Consider the following 23,906-nt stretch of genomic DNA (forward strand, 5'->3'; position numbering starts at 1 on the left):
TTTCTTTAAAACCTCATTTATTTTGAGTCATGACATTAGAATTTGACAGACATAATGTTTAGCACAACGCAAGAGACAATTTGATGAAGAATCTAATGGCAGGATATACATTATTAACATAACTGGATGTTAATACACACACGCACACACAGAATAGACAAATAAATACACTCTTCACTCTAACAACCTTGACTAGTTAAGTGATAAGAGTAAAAAAAATCTATAAGCAATGTGTTTTGATCTTACTAATATTTGTATACCAATTGTGTAGAAGAGTCAGTCCTCTTGTTTGAATGCTATCAATTTTAATTTCAGTCCATGTAGTATGTGTTTAATGCTACTTTACAGTAAGCTTTAATGGTATGCACTGTACTGCTGCTGACAGGTGTCATTAGTAAAATACAGGCTGTGGTGGCACTTAATGATACAATGTTGCTTGAGGTATTGTTAAAACATTACAAGACACAAGAGATGACCAGAATCAACTGATGACTTTGACACAAAACAAATAAGGCAGTGAGGTTGAAGAGGCTCCCTCTTTCTGTCCCCTGTCTATCAAAGATCACCAACAAATACTGACAACGCACTGCACGCTCAGTTCAGGGGACCTAGTGCAATTAGGGTTAAAAAGGTCATTGAGCCATCGGGTCATCTGTCCAGTGTCCGTCCTGGAGACAGTTTTCACTGGCACAAGTAAGGCTGTTTATTAGTAATGCATTAACAGGGATGATGCCCTGAACTGATCAGAAGCCTCCATCCTCCTTACTTCTTGCCAAAGCTTGTTTCAGTCCATTTAGGGTAATTGGATCTCCTGGACATATTGGGCACACTCCTCCCTGCTCCAGTGTTCATTTCAGTAGGTGTATAGATGTCTGTGTGTGTGCATGAGCATTTGTTTAAGTGTGTGTTTGTGTGTCTGTGTTAAACTGCTGAGGCTGGGAGGTGAGATCACAGCTTGGGCTGGCTGGTTAGCTTAATATTCAGGTTTTCTGCCAGTTTATCCAGGAACTCAAAGGTGTTCAAGTAGTCAGCACGTCTCACACTGCAGACAGAAGAAAGAAGAAGAAAGAGTTGAGTGCACAGAAATTAAATAAGGAAGTATTGAATGTGACGGCTAGGTTTCCACTGCACATACAGCAGGGTCTAACAATGTTGCATCATCCTACAGAACAAGTTTTGCAGGGTGCATTTTTAAAAATTTTTTCCCACTTTAGTATCCACACTTTTAACCACAAAGTGAATAAAAGAATGTAAACACCAGTAATTTAGCCTCATATTAAGGGGAGCAAACTGTCTGATATTGTATGCAGATGCAGCTAGACTTGAGATAATGAGGTCATATCCTACACTACGGAAGCCCTAAACGGCCATGCATTCATACATTTTATTAATAATTTACTTGAGATCTCGAGATAACGAAACTTTGTTTTCTCGTGATAACGAGTTAATTTCATTTGTATTCCCGAGATAACGGAATAATTTTTGTCGAGATCTCGAGATAACGAAACTTTGTTTTCCTGAGATAACGATATAATAAGGTGTGTGTGTGTGTGCGCACGTGTGTGAATGAGTCAGTCAGTTAGTGTAACGACTGTAAATAACCTTTAATGTGATAATTGTTAATAAGAACATCTTGTTTTCATTTAGTTAACTGATATTCTTTGAAGCCAGGTTATTATGTCATTAATTATATTCGACACTAAATGCTGGACTTTTATTTTGAAAGCATCTCGCTGTGAACCGAGAACATCTGTGTTCCTGTGAATCGTGTGTGTGCGTGTTTGAAGTGTGCCTGCATGATTTTTGCTGAACGGGATGAAATGATTTACTGAGCACCTGGCTGATAAAGGGTACAAGCTCTTACGGTGTGTCCGAAGGTGTGTTCGAGTGTACAAGATTCCTGTAATAAACACTTTGGACCATCAGTTAGAGAGTCTGACCATCATTCAGCGGGGATGCTACACTTAGGGCCCACTTAGATTCCGCCACCGATATAGCTGAAGCCTTGCTAACCGTCTTCTTAGATTAAGCACATTAATGTGAGTATTATCTATAATAGCAAGGCATAATGCTATGCCAGCCTGTGTCAGGCTTTGATTGAAAATATATGTGACGCAGTGATCGATATGCTCCTGCTCCTCTGACATTGCTACACTGAATGATGTTACCTGCAATGATTTAATATACTACACACGAGAAAATTATCCCGTTATCTCGGGAAAACGGAGGAAATTAACTCGTTATCTCGGGAAAACAAAGTTTCGTTATCAAGAGATCTCGAGAAAATTATCCCGTTATCTCGGGAAAACGGAGGAAATTAAGTCGCTATCACGGGAAAACGGAGGAAATATAATGTATGAATGCATGGCCGTTTAAGGCTTCCGTACTACACTGAACAATAAATCCATTCTTAGTCTATAGCAGGAACGCTGTTGGACATGATACAGAATCATACAAGGTACAAAGCAATGCAAATTGATTGTATTGTGACATACAGTATACTGAGTGTTATATAATGAACAGACGTACTTTGGCAGGCCTTTGATGCAGATAGCTAAATCCTTGGTCATGAAGCCAGCCTCGATGGTCTCGATGCAGACGGCCTCTAGTGCCTCAGAGAACACTTTCAGCTCAGCATTTTTGTCCAGCTTTGCCCTGTGGAGCAGGCCTCGTGTCCACGCAAAGATGGAGGCTGCAGCATACAAACACCCAGTGTAAGGACAGAATGTAGTGTATTAAATCATATAAAGTATATGACAAACAATGTATGTAATATAAATTCAGATGATAGTTAAGTTTGTGTAGTTGATAAATGCTCAGTTTGTGCATCATTGTTTACCAATGGGATTGGTTGAGGTCTCTTTTCCCTGCTGGTGTTGTCTGTAGTGGCGTGTCACTGTGCCATGGGCGGCCTCAGACTCCACTGTGCGTCCATCAGGACAGATTAGCACACTGGTCATCATACCCAGGGAGCCGTAGCCTAAACCGGGTCAAACAAAACCAAATTAACAACAGATTAACTTTAAGGCCGAGATAGAAAAATCAGCAGTCTTTTAAAATAGTGCAATTTTGCAGAGATCATATTATTAGGAATGTTGCTACTTAGTTCTTCACATAACCTCTGATTGAAATGTTCCGTCTCTACAAACCTTGTGCTACAGAGTCAGACTGTACGTCTCCGTCATAGTTCTTGCAGGCCCAGATGAAGCCTCCCTCAGATTTCATGGCTTGGGCCACCATGTCATCTATCAGACGGTGCTCATACCAGATGCCTTTGGCCTCAAACTGAGCACGGTATTCTCTGAAAATGTGAGGGTGGAAAACAAGTTGTTAATTACATCTGCTATACAAGTGTGTACTTGCGGTTGAGAGAGGCAGAGTGTGCATGTGTTTGCATGGATTAGAAAGTCCTTACTTCTCGTAGATCTCCTGAAAGATGTCTTTGAAGCGACCATCGTACTTCTTCAGGATGGTGTTCTTGGTGCTCAGGTACAGAGGCCAGCCTTTGGTCAGACCCATCTGGAATGAGCTGTGGGCGAAGTCCCTGATGGACTTATCTGTATTGTACATCCCCATGGCAACACCACCTGTGCCTGAACAGACACGTGCAGATTGTGCAAACCTTTTATTTGTATGTTTTATTGTTTGTTCAGTATTTTAATATGCAGTATAGCATGACCGACAACCAGTATAACAATGTTTCTTTTGAATTGAGACAAACACTGAGAAAGAAAGAAATCCCTGTTGCCAAGTCATTACTCAACCTTTTATAATCTATTTCAGTGTTTGGCTCTGAGTGATAAAACCACAGGATGTGAATAGTTACAACAAAACAGAAAAAAAGAGATATGCCATATCTTATAATGTGAACACAATGAAACTTTTTTTTCTTTCTGATGCAAGTCCAGCTTAGTTATATTGACTGACATACATTACACCTATTGTTATATTCGACATTAAAGCCTGAAGATCCTTAATTTATTTAAAAAGACTTGCAGCCTACAAGCTCATGCAGCCACTTCAGACAGATATTTAGCATACGTTATTTTAGCTTAGCCGATTTTGGCTTGAGAAAGAGTCAGGAACATCTTTTCAAATCAGTTTGGGCTCCCAGCTACTCGAAAATGTCGGACGGATGTATAGAGACATTTTATGATCATTTTTCAATGTTTTTTTGGGTGTTATTTTTAATGTTTTTCTTTCTGTTGTTTTTTGTTTTTTTTTCTTTTTTATATTTTAAAACGTTCCCTGGCTACTTCTGTTGTTTAAGTGAATGCTGCAATGCTGTTATACCATGAAGCTCTTGGAATGTTTGTGGACAACAAGACTTTTTATAGATCTTCATCGGCATGGGGGTGATTTTTATTTTTGAGTGAGTGGTTTCTTAATCACTGCTGTGTGTTTATCTGCACACCTGAGATGTGTATCAACCATATTAAATGTGTACTGTAAGAATTGTTGGGTATCTTGAATGACCCACTAGTGTGGATAGGTTGGAAGCATGATGATCAGCTGGCGGCTGTGTTCTTACCCTCAAACTCATGGATGACATATTTAACTGGCTTTCCATTTGTGGGAGTGTAGGTCATCTCCACTTTTCCAGGCCCTGGCACCACAAAGTCTGTAGCTTTGTACTGTTGGGAGCACATTGTGAAAGTCAAAAGGTTAATACTAGAAAGACAACAAGGCTGCTTACCAATCAAACTACGCAGTCCAGAGGCCTCTTTAGAAATGAATGAACCCTTTCCAATAAAATGCTATTAGATCAAAGTTCAAATGACAAACACTGTCATTAACACCTCTGCAGGACTGGGCAGTCAACACCTGTGGTGCTAAGTGATGCAGTAATGTCAGCAGAGTATAAAAAGGGTATACCTCTGACATACATGGAGTATTATGTAACTAGCAGCCATTTGACACTTCACCTGGATTTCTCCCCTCTGAGGGTGGAGCTGTTGACTTTGGCACAGCGCCACCAGCTAACCAGTGATTTAGTTCTGTGACAATGCTGCAACTTGTCCAGCCTGTGCAGGTAGTCCAAAGGACAGCTGATGAAATATAATTATTGACCGAGTCCCTACTGATAACCCTACACTAACATAAGGTAAAATTGTAACTCACTGTGCTCAGAAATGAGCTGACAGGCAGCCAGTAGCCAGCTTGTCACTGAGGTTTACTGGATTTAAATTATGCTTCAGTAACAGAAAGCCTTTGTCAGATGATGAGTGAGCTGGTTCAAGCTTCTCTGTGCATGGATAAAGACCCTAACATAAATGCCACACTGTTACAGTTGTTCCTTTTAGCTGCAGCCCTTCAGTTTGATGTAGTTCCCTTCATATCAGGGTTATTTCAAACTCATACGGCTGTTGTTCAGTTTAGCTATTTGTAAAGGCTTACTTACTGAACAAATAACTCTACTCCATGTTTTTTGGTTGTAAACTTTTAGGTTTGCCTTTCAAACATACATATACATACATGCAACAAACCATCCCGAAAACCAATTTTAACTGTCCTGTTGTGATGTAAACTTTCCAAGAATCAACATGTTGTTTCTTTACCTTGTTATTGTCAGTAGTACTTCTCTACATTTTTGTTTTCTGTAAACATGTTAAATCAAGCACCCCATAGAATAGGCAAGCATCCTACTGGACTATGCATACACTGTAATAAACTGGAAACTGTCAACCATGTACTGATAGATTTAAGATGAAGAAAGAAAAGAATAAATATTAGAACTAAGTGATGGGACACTTATTACGCTGTACACTCTACTACTACAGTCCAGTGGGTGGTGGTAATGCTCCTATCAGCTGGTTTGCCAACCGCAATTAAAACTCAGAAAAGATGTAAAACTTGAAGTAAAGTAAATTTGTCACATTAAAATGCAGTTTATTGTGTAATGCTTTATATTCCTCTGAACAGAAACTCTCAGTCCTGCTGTGCATTAAGCTGTTGGTCTAGGTTGCATTAGCTGTTAGTAATTAGCTCTGCAGCTGTTATGTATTGTATGTCGCGACATGGCCCTACTCAAGCCCTGTGTAATATACTCAACATTCAATACAGAACCAAAAACAGCTAATGAAGCTTCTTTGTATCTTAGCAATTTCTGAATGATGGACAGAAGTAGCATCTCACCTTAACATGCATTTTTCAGTTTTTCAATTCTCAGGGCAACAGAGTAAATTTGCCTGGTGGCTTCTTGTGAACAGTCTACCTGATCTCCGTGGGCGTGCCTGCCAATGATGATGGGCTTGATCCAGCCAGGCACCAGGCGGGGGATGTTCTTGCAGATGATGGCCTCCCTGAACACCGTGCCTCCTAGGATGTTACGGATGGTGCCGTTGGGCGAGCGCCACATCTGCTTAAGCTTGAATTCCTCTACACGCTTCTCATCTGGCGTTATGGTTGCACACTTGATGCCCACGTTGTAACGCTGGACTGCCTCTGCCGCCTCAACCGTCACCCGGTCATCTGTTGCGTCTCGGTTCTCCATACCAAGGTCAAAGCTTTGCATGAAGAACAAAGAGAACAGAGTTTAAAACATAATGATCACATACATCTATCGAGTGTTAATATTTCCTAGAGATACTGAATTTATCCTTTTTTCAATATTTAATTTGAAGAATATGAACATACCTCAATCTTTTTGTTTTGTTTAATTAAATATGCCAAACAACATGATGCATAATTGTTAATGAATAGCTCTGCAGATGTAAAATATTGTCAAAGTTAGAATCTGATTTTCTGATCTGAATCTCATTACTTAGCAAATTTGTGATACTCAATGTTACAGACACTATTCAATAAAATACATAGATAGGACTCTCTATATGTGTGTACTTGTGAGTAAGAGAGCAGGCAGTGATGCAAGGAGGAGGAAATAAACCGAACAGACATAGAGACCATTTATAATCTCAACAGCAGAGGCATGGGACACCGCAAACAAAGGCAGTGTGTTTAAAGAACAGCGATCATTTATGCTTCAGTATTCACCATTTCACAGAAGCCATGTCACAACCAAACAAAGCCCTGAAAGTAAACATATGCCACTGTTTTAGTTGGCTAGAAGCTAGTCTGTAAATGTTCAAGTACAATGGTTGTGATGTGGCACAAAGTCCCTGTATCAAGTGACATGAGCCACATGAATGAGTAGTGAATAAGAGCTTCTAGCTCGTGGAATGACTGCCACAACTTTATTCACTCCATATCTCAGCTAATTACAATTCTTGTGTGACCTGACACAGTGTCTGCATCAAGATATATGAACAGTTGTAGATCAAGTGGGCTGGAAGAGGTTAAAAAGGTAGCGATTAACCTCTTCACCCACTTTCTTCCCAGTACTGAAATGTTCCTGCATGCTTGTTTTTCTTCTTTTACTTCCTGTTATACGCCTTAGTGAGAGAGAGACCAGCAAAACCAGCCAACAGAACATAGACAAAGGAAACAAGGATTCAATTGTGCAGTGACACCTGGCCCTCTACCAAGATATCTGAAAAGGTTGGTCTGCTAGTTATACTTGTGATTGAGGGCCTGCGCATCAAGAACAAACTAGGAAGAATGAATGAACAAATAAATAAATAAATAAATAAATAAACAAACACATACATATATAGATAGATAGATATAGATATATAGATATACAAAAAATATAAAAATATATAAGAAAACAGACTAAGGTCTATGTGCTTATAATCCTCTTCAAATATTAGCCTTTTAGGCTATTTTGCATCATCTGGAGTTGTTTGAAAGCAGCCATGACCTTTTACCCACTTTGTTCCTGCCCTTCCCCCGATAGCAAATAGCAAGCAACAACAATAAGACGCTCAAGAACTGAAACATACCACAGAGCAAAAAGCTGAACAGTTTCAAATTCAACAAGAATGTTGCTCTGAATTGTTCCCATGTGGTTAACTGTGTTCATTCAACCTGGATCATTTATTCAACAAGCTGAAACATTCCTTGGACAATCTGAAATAGACTGTCCAGTTTATTGCGAAATTGCTATTTCAACAGAATGGTCATTACACCATGTTGAATCAAATGTGCACTTCCGATGCCTGTTGCTCAACAGGTCATTAACTTTTATGATGGCAAACTCCACAGTATGAAGATTTGATCCAATAAGAGGGATGTTTTGTATTGCCTTGTATTAGGGACTTGAACTTCATATAAGGGTCATGCAAATAACATGCAACTCTGAACAAAGTCCATGCAAAAGATAAGAAGAGGAGTAAAGTAGAAGGAAAAAAAATGCCCTTGCATTAGACCGTCCTTAAAATGGACAATATTCACTAAAATAGTATTTGGTTGTGATCTTCTTGATCACTTATTACAAAAAAGACTATAAATAGGCAAGTCCCTAAGTGATTTCAGGGATTTGATTGTAAACTGTCCGGTCACCCAAGTGGACACATTCATTTTCACCCCTTGTCAGGTGTGATAATACGACTTGTTAGCCTTTTTTCATCCGTCTTTGTCCAAGCAGAGCTAAACATTGTTTTTAGGGGCTGTGTTTAAAACAGAGACTGAAGTAAAAGAAAACAAAAAAGAAATCACCATTACATTGTCACTCCCGTGTCATTACCCGAGCTTTGCCATCTGTCTGATCAGTAAAGCTCATTTACAACATCAACAGAAATGAGAAAGAAGCAAGATGTCTCATTCCAGAACTGAACTTGTCTCCTGGCAAAGAGAAAAGAATCAATCAGCTCTTTTTAGTGAGTTAACTCGGGTTCAAAAACCACATATACACGCTAATTATGATGTAAAGGTAGTATAAGTGTATATGTTCATGATAGCATGAAATCTCCAATAATAATACTAATACTAATAATAATAATAATAACAAAAGGATAAGTCTATTCATGTAAAATGTCTAGAACTAAAAATTGACTTACTATTATCACAATGCTGAAGGACTGGAAAACCTCTCTCTTTTGGGTGAGATCATAACATTGTGCAATTTCACAGTGTACCTACAACTTTGTAGGTGAGATAAGACTCTGAGGAATCCAAGGATGACACAAGGTGGGATGCAATTATCAGCTGTTTTGCTCTTCCCACTCCTTAGGGGGTGACCAGGATAAACACGCCAAGCAAGAAATCCCAGCAATGCAGGAACTGTCACCAAAACTTTACTTTAAACACTGAATTGATAACATAGTGCCAACTGGAAGGCATGACCTGCAGAAGTGCTTTTCTAACAGGTAAACTGGTGAAAGAAAGTCCCACATTATTCAAAGAAACATGACAGTCACTAAAGGACAAAGTTGATCTACAGTGCAGTGCATGCCCTTTGGTCTTCATATTGACTGTCTTCACCTGTGCATGTCAAGCTCCAAGTACGGAAGGATGAGTTTCTGCTTAATGAGCTCCCAGATCACGCGGGTCATTTCATCTCCCTGCATCTCCACCACAGAGCCTGCCTTGATCTTCTGAGACATCTTTGGGCCTGAGTGGTGGACACGGGGGACATACACAGACATTGAAGGGGGTGATTTTACAAATAAAAGACTGTAAGATCAAAAGAGAGATGGTAAAAAAGAGAACATATCAGAAATGGTGGCAGTAGTAGCAGTATTTTATTAACCTACTGCTGACTAAGACATGCTGCTTTAGTTATCTTCCTTAACTATTGATCTAACAAAATGCAACGTACACTTTTGGCTTTAGGACCTTGTGATGCATAGGCTATGTTTAACTCTTTCTTTGTAGTATAGTAAGTTGTGAGTGAAGAAATAAGTAACAGTATAATCAATCAGTTCACCCATTTGAGCTTCAAGTGTGACATAGACACCGAAGACTAAAATCCTTCTTTACACATCACCAGACTCAATGAATGAATTCATTCAAAATATGAACCATAAGTCGCCCACCCTCATGCTCTGCATACATTTGCTCAACCTGATAAACTCTATAATCATCTTAAGTGTGAGGAGCTCAAAGTGAAGCAAACAGCAACAGCTTTGATAGTCCACGATAGTTATGATAGTTTCAAAGACAGAAATGCATTACAACTTGATTTTTTTGGGGCCAAAAATCCAGGACGTCCGCAAAAGTTACATAAGTATACAGGCTGATGATCGCATGATGGGGAGGAGACTGGTGAGAGCCACAGTCTGCCTGACTGCAGGCCACACCAGGAATGCACAGTTAACATAGCACACAACGTACACTTCTGATACATAACGTTATTTAAGTAAATGGCAGTGTAAAAGACAAAGACAGGACGCAGTTTGCTAACACAATAGCCCTCAATGACCATCTTAGAGTCGGTCTGCTGTAAATACGACTGCATTTCGACAAAAGGCCTCCGTACGTTACATTAGGATGAACCTGATTAGTTCGAACCCACAAAAGAATCATTCTAGCTTGATGTATGTTCGCTTCTTCAAGCCAAACTGTGGTTAAGCAATGTAGCCGGACAATGAGATGTAAAATGAGATAAGAGTGGAGAACAGTAACAACACACTTCCCTGTATCGTTACGTCGCCACCAAGCTACTTCGTTATGCAGCGAGTAAAACTTAATTATATGTCAGAAACAACTACCTTAACGTTTGGTCTACAACAGTCAGCGACGAGAAGAGGTGGCAGAATGATGTCCAGTGCAACTGAGCTCAGAGCGGTTCAGGCTGATAGAAAACTGCAGGTACCCGGCTCCCACCTTCCGGAGATCATTGACATAGTATTGACCAATGAGAGAAACGAAAAAACCTTACCGTCAATCAGATTAGCCCAAACAGCAGGAGGGGCGTGATTTGACCGGGCGGGGTCAGCAAACATGGCTTGCTGATTGGTCCGCGTTATACTTCGCTCTTCCGCCTTTCAGACTGGTGATGTATTAAGTAACAGCTCATTGAATCTGAGTTCCATAAAAGCTGATATTGTGGAATAACATTTTGTCTTTTATTTCTTCAATCAAACATAGTCTGGTGGATTGTGTGTCCTAAGATACTTAACAGGTTATACCCCCAAATCATTATTTTCAGAAATAATATTAATAATAATTAAAACATTTTTACATAGGATTTTCTAAACTAGTGTGTGTCACAGAAAATGAAAACACAAGAAAAACAGCAGATAAAAACAGCACAGATGAAGAACAGCAGATAAAATAAAATAAACAACTCAAGGATTATAAAACATTGTGGGATAAAATAAAGTTGTCAAAGCTAAATGATAAATCACTGAACTTATTAAGATTCATGAATGCCATCCTATAAAAAAAGGCTTAAAGAGAAGATTAAACAGATGCTTATGATGTAGCCTGATTTCAACAGACAAGGAGCTCTGATTGCAAAACCCCAGTTACTTTCAGTCACAAGCCAGGATTGTGGAACAACCGGCTGTGCTGTATCCACTGATCTGAACGCTGAGCGGACCCTTACACCCCCATTTGCGCTGGGGCCACACCAGCCGTGGCCAAATCACCACACATTGCCCATTTGTCAGGGCTTTGGGAGCTCAATGGGATTTCCTGTGGTCAAACACACATAACAAAATTTTGTCAAGCTCAGACTGTACCATGAAAATGTTATGTAAATGAAATAACAATTGTCACAAAAGGCTTACCTCCTGTTGCCAGTAGGTAGCACAATGGCTACACCTGCTAATAAGCATGTAGATATGTTATGGCCAGGATTGGGATCAAACATGTGGGTAACTTTGGGTAAGATTGGACAGTGTACACTCATGTTACAATAACTTTGTTTCACAGCAAATAACACATAGCCACAGCAACATCTTCCAATGAAATCTATTGATGTTCATGTCATAAACCACCATCAAGGCATTATCGATTTTCTGACCACATTAGAGGTGAATTTGGTCAGCCTGCTAGGAGGTGTGTAAACATGGCTCAAAGAGTTCTGGGCAGTTTTAACCTTGTGCAGTGAAGAACTAGCAATTTCCTGTTCCATGGTGAAACTTCCACCATTACTGCGCCACCATGACAATGTCATTCAACGAAAACTCAAAATATTCATAATACAGCAGGATAGAACAGGCTAGGAGGCTAGGATTAGAACATGATGATCTAAAACATGGCATCTTCCAAGTACCACTAGGTTGCGCAATGGCTATAACTGATCAGTGGTGTATTGATGTCCTCTGGGTGGGACTCTAACCAAATGACGTGACGTTTGGAGCAGATTTGAGCACAATGGAGTGACATCAACTTCCTGTTTCATGGCGAATCACAGTACACACCTTTTAACAAAAAGCGACAAAGAAGATCTCCAAGTCTACATCTCCTCTGATGATGAAGAGGTTGGTGAGGTTGAGCTACAGGGAGTCTTCTCCTTCAACTTCTGGGCTTGGATCCTCAACATTCAGGAGATACTGGATGGGTCCTTTTGAAGATGAAATGTGGACTGATGACTTTGACTGATTAGGACTGACAGCTTTGTTTGCTGCAGGATTGGAGAACCAATCCTTGTATAAATTGCATTCATATAGTGCTTTAGGGGGACTTTGGCTTGCATCCTAAGTTGCATGTTGAAGTTCCTGTGGGCAAGAGACTGAACCCCAAATTGCTCCCATTTGTCATTCCATATGTGTGTGAATGGCTGAGCATAAAATATCTTGGGATGCTTTGGTTAGGATAGTTTGTCCAGTGAGCAGGTTGGCATGGCAGCCTCTGCCATCACTGCATGAATGTGCGTGTGAATGGGCAGACGAGGGGGGTCTGGCACCGTGTACCTAAGAGAGCGCCTCTACTTTTTTGCATATTTTACATGTGAAATAAAGTAATGTTGGATCAGCACATTAACCAAGGTCCATAGCTGTAGAGCAGGAAGCCATCCATAATAAGGATGTTAGTCCTGCCCCTCTTTTATGTCAGACTTTGGGACAGTCACAGCATCCAGAGTGTTAACACCATGACATTTCTCAAACAGCCACCATGCTTGTGTAGTGGCAAATATAAACTGGGTCATGATCATGCATATACATTTATTTGAGAAATACACCTTACAGTTGTGTGCTAACAGTGAATATGAGCCTGATGTAAGACCAAGGTTATAATAACAGGGCTGGAGTTAGGAGGCAACAGGTGACGCCGCAGCCCACCCAAGGCCAAGATAGAGGCCTGGGTGAGACACTTTGCAGCCATTAGGGAAGATATTAAATAATATTAAGATGATAGTCTCGCGTGATCATGACGAGGGGGGTGGTCCAAGAAGGGGCGTTGGTGACACTGACCCCAGGTATAAAAGGGGGTGATCCAGGGAGATTTCTCAGTTGTTCGGGGATACCTAATGGATTTATAACTTCTCTTGGAATAAACACCTTTTTGACTGAAAACCTGCTGCCTCGCCTCTGATTTGGACTTAGTCTCTGGAGATTTGGGGACTTAGTCTCTGGGGCAGATTTCACCTCTGGTCTGAACTTAGGTTCTGAGTGGATTACACCTCTGGTCTGGACTTAGGTTCTGAGTGTATTTCTCCTCTGAGTTGGATTTAAAATCTGGGCTGTTTCTCCTTTAATTTGGATCTTAACCTTTGAGCGGATTTACAGGGCCTGATAGTTGAATAATTTGACGGATAAGGATGGTAGTCTCCCACTACACTTGTTACTTGATTTTTTTTTTAAACTGTAGATGTCTGTACATGATGTAAATGGATAAACAAACAGTTACAATCAACTAGATCGTTTTAATTACTTATTCAATAGTTCAGAAATGATTAATCTCACACTAATGTACCGGGATGTAGTTAAAACTTAATGACACGTGCAATCTCAGTAACTAGTTATTTAAAGATGGATGACTGCAGGATCAGCTGGTGGTGAGCAACTTCGATAGTGATGCTCAGACAGTCATATGTGCATTTTTTTTTTTTTTTTTAATCAGATTTTATTTTATTTTGAATTTACATATCAACAATGCATATAGCATACAACATTAAATAGCGGTCTGAGCTGGGGGGAGAAAATAAATAAGCAAAATAGCAATAAAGTGGGAGATGAAAAGAACGGAATAGAACAAGATTTAAGAAAAAAAAAAAAAAAAAAAAAAAACCCAACACACACACCCAACAAAACAAGGGATGTCCTTGTACCTACTAAGGAATATTTCTCATCACCGGTCTGCTCAGTTTGGCACCTTCTAAGCCACTGTTTCCCCTCTGGATAATTTCCCTTAGATCCTTAGGCAGGTAATCCACTAGAGGCCGCCATATGTCCATAAAAGTGTCATCACTTCCTTTTAATTTGGCACTTAATCTTTCCATAGGAAAAACTCTAAAAATTTCCTTGTACCACTGAGTTACAGAAGGAGGTTTCTCACTAATCCAATTAAATAATATACATTTTCTGGCCAAAAGTAAGAGTTTATTGAGTAATTTTGACCTTTTGACATCCATAACTCTGTTCAAAGGTGGCAGCCCCAATAGAAACTGACCTGGATCTTTACATATGTGTTTTTTAAATATTGCTGTCATTTCCTTAGATACACATGACCAGAACTTTGATATTTTCGGACAGCTCCATAAGCAGTGTATATATGTCCCACTTGTTAGCTTACATTTAAGGCACAATGGTGATCTATTAGGGTCAATTTTGTTCATAACAGAAGGTGTCCTGTGCTGTCTATGAAGTATTCTATATTGTATTTCTTTAAATTTATTGCTGAGAAACAGGGAGTGAGTAGTCCGAATACATCCCTTCCAGGCATCCTCATCATATACATTTTGCAGGTCCTCCTCCCATCGCTTCATAAGCCCATCAACACTGTGTTGGTTACAACTCTGAAAACTATTATAAAAGTATGTGATAAGACCTTTATTCAATGTGAAATTAATTATGAACTTCTCAATTGGTCCCTTCAGTGTTTCAGTTTGAGTTGACTTGAAATTTGTAGTAATAAAGTGACGGACTTGGAGATAGGCAAAAAAGTCTTTTTGTGGAAGTCCAAATCTGTTTTGCGCTTGTGAAAAGGACATAAGAACATTATTGTCATCAAACAAATCTCCAACCACTCTCACTCCCTTCTCCCACCAAGAGCAGAATACAACATTATCAACACCAGGTAGGAAGTCCCTGTTACCCATAAGTGGAGTCAAATAGGAAAAGGCACCCTTTCTGCCTGCAAACCTGTGCATGTCATGCCAGATCTTAATAGAGCTTTGAAGGATTGGATTGTCCCTTACCCCGGGAGGGGCAGTTTTTTTACTCGTGAGTTCCCCTAGTAATCTAAATGGGACACAAGCCCATGATTCGAATGGGTCCTCTATTCCCTTTAAATAGCAGTGAACCCATTCATATATGAATCTGCCATGACAGGCCCAATTGTATAATATAATATTAGGGAATGCTAGACCTCCGCTGTCTTTAGGAAGCTGTAGAGTTTTCATACTTAACCTAGGTTTTTTCTTTTGCCAAATGAACTTTGAGAAGTCCCTTTCAACCTCTCTTGCTACCTTTTTAGAAATAAACAGAGGCAACATCTGCATTGGATAAAGCAGCCGAGGTAAAACATTCATTTTTAACAAGTTAATTCTGCCCATCTAAGATATTGGCAAATCCATCCACCTGTTAAGATCGCTCTTGATATCTTTATGTACAGAGTTGAAGTTTTTTTATCAATAAATTCTTAATATTCTGGGATACAGAAATACCTAAGTATGAGAATCCAGAGGTAGACCAAAAGAATGGAAAGTTTGGTATGTTTGGAACATCCTGCCCATATCCAATTGGCATGGCCATTGACTTACTAAAATTAATCTTATATCCAGAGAAGGATCCAAAGGACTGAATAACTGACATTAGAGCTGGTATTGACTTGTCAGGGCTGGTGAGAAAAAGAAGAACATCATCTGCATATAATGCAATCTTGTATGTTGAGGATTTAATCTGGAAACCCGCTATGCTTTTATGACTTCTAATAGCCTCTGCCAGTGGTTCAATGGCCAAAGCAAAAATAAGTGGAGACAAAGGGTCCCCTTGCCGAGTGGACCTCCCTAACTTAAACTCTGATGATTTTATACCATTTACAAGTACACTCGCTTTGGGTGAGAAATATATCAGCCTAGCGAGTTTAATAAACTCCTCCCCCAGTCCAAATTTTTCCATAACGGTGAATAGATAGGGCCATTCCACGCGATCAAATGCCTTTTCGGCGTCGAGTGAGATAACAAGCCCTTGTGCCTGATTAGTATTTGCATATTGAATGATGTTAAGTAATTTTCTCATATTGGTATAAGAGTTCCTGTTTTTAATAAAGCCTGTTTGGTCAGATCTTATTAAGAGTGGCAAGTAGTTCTCAAGTCTTTTTGCCAATATTTTCGAAAATAATTTACTGTCCACATTCATCAGGCTAATAGGCCGGTATGAGCTACACTCGTCAGGGGGTTTGCCCTTCTTAAGGATTAAAGATATATTGGCGGCATACAATGAGCCTAGTAGGGAACCTGTCTCTATTGAATGAAGGTACATCCTTAGCAGAGGTCCATCTATGGAGTTTAATAATTTTTTATAAAACTCTGGACCGTAGCCATCCGGTCCAGGAGCTTTTCCGTTCTGCAGAGAACTGATTGCATTTTTTATCTCTTCACTGGTTATTGGTCTTCCAAGAACAAATTTGTCTGCTTCTGAGAAGGAGGGGAGATTGAGCTTTTCCAGAAAACTCTGTATACAATGTGAAGATGTTGTGGATTCTGAGGTGTAAAGTTTTTCATAAAAACTCTTCATTATCTCCACCATCGTTTTGGTCTCAAAATGGTTTTTCCCAGTTTCGTCCTTTAAGGAGGAGATAGCCCTAACGTCCCGCCTACCAGCTGCTAAGCGTGCAAGTAGTCGCCCTGGTTTGTCACCCATTTCAAACAGTCTGTGTTTTGCATAAAAGATACTTGCTTCTGCCTTTTGTGTCAAGAGTTGGTTAAGAGCTGACCGCGTGGCTTCAACTTTTTTGAGTAAGGTTGCACAGTAGTTATCCTTTAGTTGTTTATCAAGATCAGCCAATTTTCTCTCTAGGTTCAGTTGCTCTCTCAAGGCTTCCCTTTTCCTAGCTGTGCTATATGAAATTATGGATCCCCTCAAGTAAGCCTTGAGGGTATCCCAGAGTATTGATGGATTGGTATCATTGTTATCATTAGTTGAAAGAAAAATATTAATTTGTTCTTCCAAAAAGGTCACAAATGAGGGACTATTAAAGAGTGAAGGATTTAGTCGCCAGTAGCGTGGTGTGGGTTGGGGGGGGGGGGGGGGGAGACTAAAATGGACGTATCTGCATGGTCTGATAGTAGACGGGAACCTATAGAACAATCCTCCACTCTATCTAACACCTTCCTTGAGACAAAGAAATAATCTATTCGGGAAAAACTTTGGTGTGGATGTGAAAAAAAGGTATAATCTCTCCCTCTAGGGTGGAGAATTCTCCAAGCATCAAACAACTGTAAGTCTTCACATAGCTCTGTGGTGGCCCCCCCCCATTTTAGACAAAACTTTAGTCAAGGGGCGCTGGTCTACCTCAGGGTTCATAACACAGTTAAAGTCTCCTGCAAGTATACTGAATGTTGCAGACATTGCAGAGGCGTCAACTAGCAATTTAGAGTAGAATTCTTCCTGGTACACATTTGGAGCATATACACATCCAATCATTATATGTTCCCCATATAAGAATCCTGTAATAATCACATATCGACCTTGACAATCTTTAATACACTTTTCTAAAGTAAACGGAGTGTTTTTATTTATTAAGATGGCCACCCCTCTCTTACTTGTAGAGAATGAAGAGTAATAAATTTGTCCTACCCATTCTCTCTTAAGTTTTTCATGTTCCTTGTCATCCAAATGGGTTTCTTGTAATAGGACTATGTTAGCTTTTTCCTTCTTTAGCCAACATAATAGTTTTTTACGTTTAACAGCATTGTTTATTCCCTTTATGTTAAACGAGACATACTTAGTGGTGTTCATTGTTCTACCCAGCTAGATGACTGACTATGAGCACATCTAGTCCTAAAGCAACACATAAAGGAGATAGTACAAGGGCACAAAAGGAGAAGAAAAAAAAAAAAAAAAAAAAAAAAAAAAACTAAGGTAAGGTAAGGAAACTAAGAAAATATAAAACACTGAAAAAGGTGGGACCCAGACCTAACTCACTCACTTTAAACCTATCTTCAAACAACGTAAGTACAGGGAACGTGTACTCGTCACTGAACACACTCAGCTGAAACGAACGTGTCCCTTTGGGCTCATGAACATGAACAGTCCTCTCAGGGATACAGAACAAAGGGTCCCTTGGAGCTGGGAGGAAACAACGCGCGTTGTGAGCGCACTTGACCACGGTCCACAGTTGTTCTCCATGAAACGCAGCCTTCATGACACCCACTCGCTCCCGACTCGAACCCCCACAATAAAGTCACCTTATATGTAGCCAGTACATCACAAAGCCAACTTATGTATAGCTGCCCGTAGGACGCTGTACGCACAGGGTGGCATATAGATTCACCTTAATGTCATATAAAATTACTTGTGCACCGAACCACCCCGGTCAGCGTACGCTGCTGCAGCTCTTCAGAGTACTCACGGAACCGCTTCCATTGCCCCAATAACGTGAGCAGCCTCCTCCGCTGTATCGAAGGAAAAATCCTTGTTGTTGTAGGTGAAGCGGAGGGTCGCCGGGTATTGCATCCTGAACCTGACGTTCCTGGAAATCAGCTTTTGGCACACATCGTTGAAGCTCCTCCGTTGCTGCAGGATATTTTGCGGGATGTCCTGGCGAATGGAAATCTTGGTCCCTTCGTATTCGAGCTTCTGTTTCGCACCAAGCGCTAATATCTTCATTTTGTCCGCCGGATAGTGAAGCTTCATGATGACTACGCGGGGCATCCCGGATTTAGGTCAGCCGAGACCTCTGTGGCATCTGTCCAGCCGGATCCTGCCTTTCTTGGTTTCCATGTGAAGAAATTTGGGCAGCCAGGTTTCAAAGAAATGCAGCGCATTGCTCCCTTCAGTCCCTTCTTTGATCCCAAAAATCCTGATATTATCCCTTCGGGATCTCGCCTCCTGGTCATCCATGCGGTTAGTGAGGGCAGCAAGTTTATTTTCCGTGTCTTCTAGCCTGCCTTCCAAATCTGCAATGGTGTCTTCAGCACTTGAAATGCGATTTTCTGCCTCCTCAATGCGCTGTGATTCACTTTCCAGCTTGGCCGTAATGATATCCAGTTTATTAGAAATCATGGACATCTTCTCTTCCATGACAGCCGCAACTTTAGCCGTAGTCTCAGCCGCTACCGCAGCTACAAGGTTAGCTCCTGCTACCTCGCCATCATTAGCAGTAGCTCCGCCGTCGACTTGCTGGCTAGTAGTTCTCTGGGATGGAGCTTTTGTGGTCTTGTTTGTTGGCATTTCTCGACCAGAGATGTTCATCGACCACTCACGTTTCGATATATTAAGTATGGCTACAAATATGACTCTTAAAATATAAGTTTGTGGATAATTCTGCCGGGAGCTAACTGGCCTCGATCCTCTCAGTATGACGTCATCACCGGAACCTTCGTCATATGTGCATTTTATTATAGGAAATATCTTGGATGTTATTTTATTGTTTATAATATCTATACAAATTCAAAAATATAGTTTCCAGCTGTGTTCTGTTTCACAGGGCAGGAGTCCTCTGTGTTCTGGGTGTTCCTGGAGCAGCTGAGAGAGGACATCAACCAGCCAAAAAACAAAACAAAACATGAAGCAGACCACTGACCCTCTTACCCCACTTGCTTCCAGGCAACTAGAAGACACCTGTAGAAGACATGGTAACACTGTGAACCAAACTGCAATTATCACACACTTCTAATAATAGGAGGCAAGGACTTTACTTCCAACCTAGCACGTGGATGTGTTATGGCATGACTCCTATCAAATACATCAAATTTGGAAAAGATTGGACAATATACACTAAAGTTATAGCAACCTCCTGTTTCATGGAGACTAACTTGTTGCCACATTCAATGTGAAGTCACACTTTTCACTGGACACAATAAGGATTTTCTGAGCAAATTTCCGGTGTCTTCCATCAATTCTCATTTGTTTATTGAGTCTGTTTTCATTGATTCTTGATAGATCGTCTGTGGGCTGTACATCCTGGTTATTGCAGTGGATCAGGTGATTACTGGTCATTGATGTGGAAATCATTAAGGGTCGTTAACGCCTTCACAAAATACTGAGGCGACACCACAACTGTTGCTGCCCCAAGGCTGAGTATGCAAGGACTCATTCAATGCTGGTTGCAGCATTAATTACACTTCTGGTCACTCTTGCAGTTGCTGTTTCCAAATCGTTTCTTTGTCAATATAATCCAACCCAAACCTTATCTCAACCAAACCAGTTACTTCTGCTATGCCAGGCTGCCAAACAGTAAAGTCTTAGCCTATTGATAAGGAACAATCTCCCTTAGATAGGATGCCTGTGTATTCGACACATCTGTCCGTAGTATCCAAGCCCTGCAATTATTACCTCTAAGTTTTAATGTTGAGGGAATCAGTGAGTAGTGTGTAGTGTGTAGGCCACATTTTGCTTTCAGAAACATAAAGAAGCCGTTTTATATGTGAAAGTACTTACAAACTACAAACATTAAAGGAACCATATTTTAGAAAGTGAAATTTAGATTTCCTTTTTGATAATTAAACAGGTCTTCATGTTTTACTGTAAATGCCCCTATAATAGAACTACATAGTGAACACAAATGTCATCCTTTTTCATTCCAATTAGAATTGCACGCCTGATGCATATGCCAAAAAAGTTTTCAAGCTTATGGATTTACTTCCTGTATGTGTGGCACTGTGAACATGCACAGTAGAGTTTTTACCAGCTGTTTTTGTACACAAATTTCCGTTTGGCCCACGTAAAACTTTCCTTGCCCTGAGAAAGGTTTTGCACTTGGACCATGAATCAAAAATTCATAGAAGGGTCATTATCGACCTTGTTTGTAATTTGTGCTGTCCTGTCAACAGTGTGTCTTTATTATGATATTGCTCTATAGGAAAATGCTTTTTGGGGTTCAGGGAAATGTTATGCTGCAATACTGCGAATGGCCAGTTGTTCTATAATACATTCATGGCAAGAAATGGCAATTCACTCGGATTATCAGACTATCACCCTCAACCCATTATGTTCTGTGTGCAAACCCTATCACCTCCAACTTCCCAGTAATGTAGTGCAGATAAGCTAAAATGACTTTTGGGCCCTGGGACCCTGAGACAGCTGCCTATTTTGTCAAGTTGACAATCTAACTTTGAGACATCCTGATAAAATTAAAGGCATGTTGTTGTAATTTCACAAGTGAGGTAATGTTAGATTCAGTGAACATTTATTTTTATTTTCTTACCCCTGTTCAACTAAACTTGGATTCAAATATTCCCAGGCTATCAAATCCCATGGATCAGTCGTGGGAAGATTTACACAAAACTGACATCCTAATTGTAGACCAGCCAGCCCACAAAACATCTCAGCTGTCCTTTCTTGAGAGGAACCATTCACCTATTCCTCACAAAGACTACACCTGGCTCAAGAAGGTCACATACTGATCAATACGTCCAGGTTATCTTAGTCATTTTTGGGAGAACGTCAAGGAGGACTGCATTGCCTGCCATGACTGGGAGAGTGACTTTTGTCCTGAAGAGTGAAAGCCTTGATTAACCCTTTTTTATTATTCTTTTTTTTTTTTTTTTTTGACAGTTAAAATGGAGTTATCCATATTAGCTGGGCTATGATGAAGTTGCTATATCAAATATCTGTCATATAGTATAATTTTTGAGGATATCCTTTAACACTAGGTGTCCACACTAGGAGCGTGAGGAGGTGGACTCAGGAGGCTGCTGACACACTACAGGACTGCTTTGAGTCGACAGACTGGGATGCACTTGTTGAGCCACATGGAGAGGATCTCGACAGCATGACTGACTGCATCACAGAATACATCAGGTTCTGTGAACACACCACCATGCCAACCCGGACTGTACGCTGCTTCCCTTATAATAAGCCGTGGATCACCAATGACCTGAAAGCCCTTCTTAACAAGAAGAAGAGGGCATTCAGGTCTGGAGACAGGGAAGAACTGAGGAGAGTGCAGCATGAACTCAGGGATATGCTGAGGGCCTGTAAAGACGCCTACAGGAGGAAGCTGGAGGCCAAACTCCAGCAGAACAATGTGAGGGATGTGTGGACTGGTATGAAGCAGATCACTGGGTGTAAGGTGAGCGGCAGACAGTCATCGGGCAGCCTGGAGAGGGCAAACGAGCTGAACAGATTCTTCAATAGGTTCAGCTCACAGCATTCTGTCGTCTCCCTGACACCTCCAGACCCCCACACACCCTCCCTGCCCCAAATGCTTCCTCCCCTCCCCCCTCACTCCCCTGCTGTGAGCTCTCCTGTGCAGCACCTCTCCTCCTCCTCCACCTCTTCCTCCTCCACCTCCTCCTCCTCCTCCACCTCCTCCTCCTCCTCCACCTTCACCTCCTCCTCCACCTCCTCGTCCTCCACTGAAGACACCGGCTGCCTCCCCCGCATGACTGTGACTGCAGGCCAGGTTAGGAGACAGCTGGAGAGACTCCACCAGCAGAAGGCTGCAGGCCCTGACGGTATCAGCCCCAGGATCCTGAAGACATGTGCCAGCCAGCTGTCTCCTGTCCTACAACACCTCTACAACCTGAGCCTGGGTCAGGAGAGAATACCGGTGCTTTGGAAGACTTCCTGCCTGGTTCCTGTTCCAAAGAAGTCAACACCATCAGACCTCAATGACTATCGACCAGTGGCCCTCACATCTTACGTCATGAAGGTGCTGGAGAGACTGGTTTTGGCCAACCTGAGGCCGCAGGTGAGAGCTCTGCTAGACCCTCTGCAATTTGCTTACCAGCCCCACTTGGGAGTTGATGACGCTGTCATCTACCTGCTGCAACGAGCCCATTCGCACCTTGATGGTGGAGGAGGCACTGTGAGAATCACATTCTTTGATTTCTCTAATGCTTTTAACACCATTCAGCCACTGCTACTGGGGGAGAAGCTGCGGGTGATGGGTGTAGACGACACAATGATCTCCTGGATTACTGACTACCTGACAGGCAGGCCACAGTTTGTCCGTATGGGCAGTGTTCTGTCTGATGCGGTGGTTAGTGATACAGGAGCTCCACAGGGGACTGTACTGTCTCCTTTCCTGTTCACCTTATACACCACTGACTTTCAGAACAACACCGGGTCGTGTCACCTGCAAAAGTTTTCTGACGACTCGGCTGTTGTTGGGTGTATAAGTGAGGGACAGGAGGAGGAGTACAGGGCACTGGTAGACAACTTTGTGGAGTGGACTGGACAGAATCACCTGCGGCTAAGCATCAGCAAGACCAGAGAGATGGTGATAGATTTCAGGAAGAAGAGGAAGACGGCTTTCCAACCTCTGTGCGTTCTGGGAAGGGATGTGGAGGCGGTGGAGGATTATAAGTACCTGGGTGTTACCATCAACCACAGACTGGACTGGAGATCTAACACTGAAGCTGTGTACTAGAAGGGGATGAGCAGACTTTACTTCCTGAGGAAGCTGAGATCCTTCAACGTGTGCAGCAAGATGTTGGAGATCTTTTATCAGTCTGTGGTGGCCAGTGTACTTTTCTTTGCTGTGGTTTGTTGGGGAAGCAGCATCGGAGCCAGCGACACCAACAGACTCAACAAACTGATCAGGAAGGCTGGCTCTGTGATTGGCTGCAAACAGGACACTCTGGAGGCTGTGGTGGAGAGGAGGACACTGAAAAAACTGTTATCCATCATGGATAATCCTCTCCACCCTCTCCAACTCACACTGGTCAGACAGCGGAGCACCTTCTCTGGAAGGCTGCTTCAGCTTCGCTGTCGTAGCAACAGATACAGGAAATCTTTCCTGCCACAATCCATCACTTTATACAACAACTCTCTCACCTCTGCCTG

The 23,906-nt window shown here is 41.3% G+C and overlaps 1 protein-coding gene across 1 annotated transcript; it reads right to left on the bottom strand.

The window, feature by feature from the left end:
• idh1 (isocitrate dehydrogenase (NADP(+)) 1) lies at window positions 1-10,685 on the bottom strand. The gene is made up of 9 exons (XM_030428833.1): window positions 10,551-10,685; window positions 9,322-9,451; window positions 6,215-6,506; window positions 4,532-4,634; window positions 3,416-3,593; window positions 3,150-3,301; window positions 2,840-2,980; window positions 2,530-2,692; window positions 1-1,042 (listed from the first exon to the last, which is right to left on the bottom strand). Exons 2-9 carry the CDS (start codon window positions 9,441-9,443, stop codon window positions 949-951), a joined length of 1,245 nt encoding a protein of 414 aa, XP_030284693.1. The 5' UTR covers window positions 9,444-9,451; window positions 10,551-10,685; the 3' UTR covers window positions 1-948.
• Between the last annotated feature and the right edge of the window lie 13,221 nt (window positions 10,686-23,906).

Source organism: Sparus aurata, chromosome 9, assembly GCF_900880675.1.
Source record: "Sparus aurata chromosome 9, fSpaAur1.1, whole genome shotgun sequence".
NCBI lineage: Eukaryota > Metazoa > Chordata > Actinopteri > Spariformes > Sparidae > Sparus > Sparus aurata.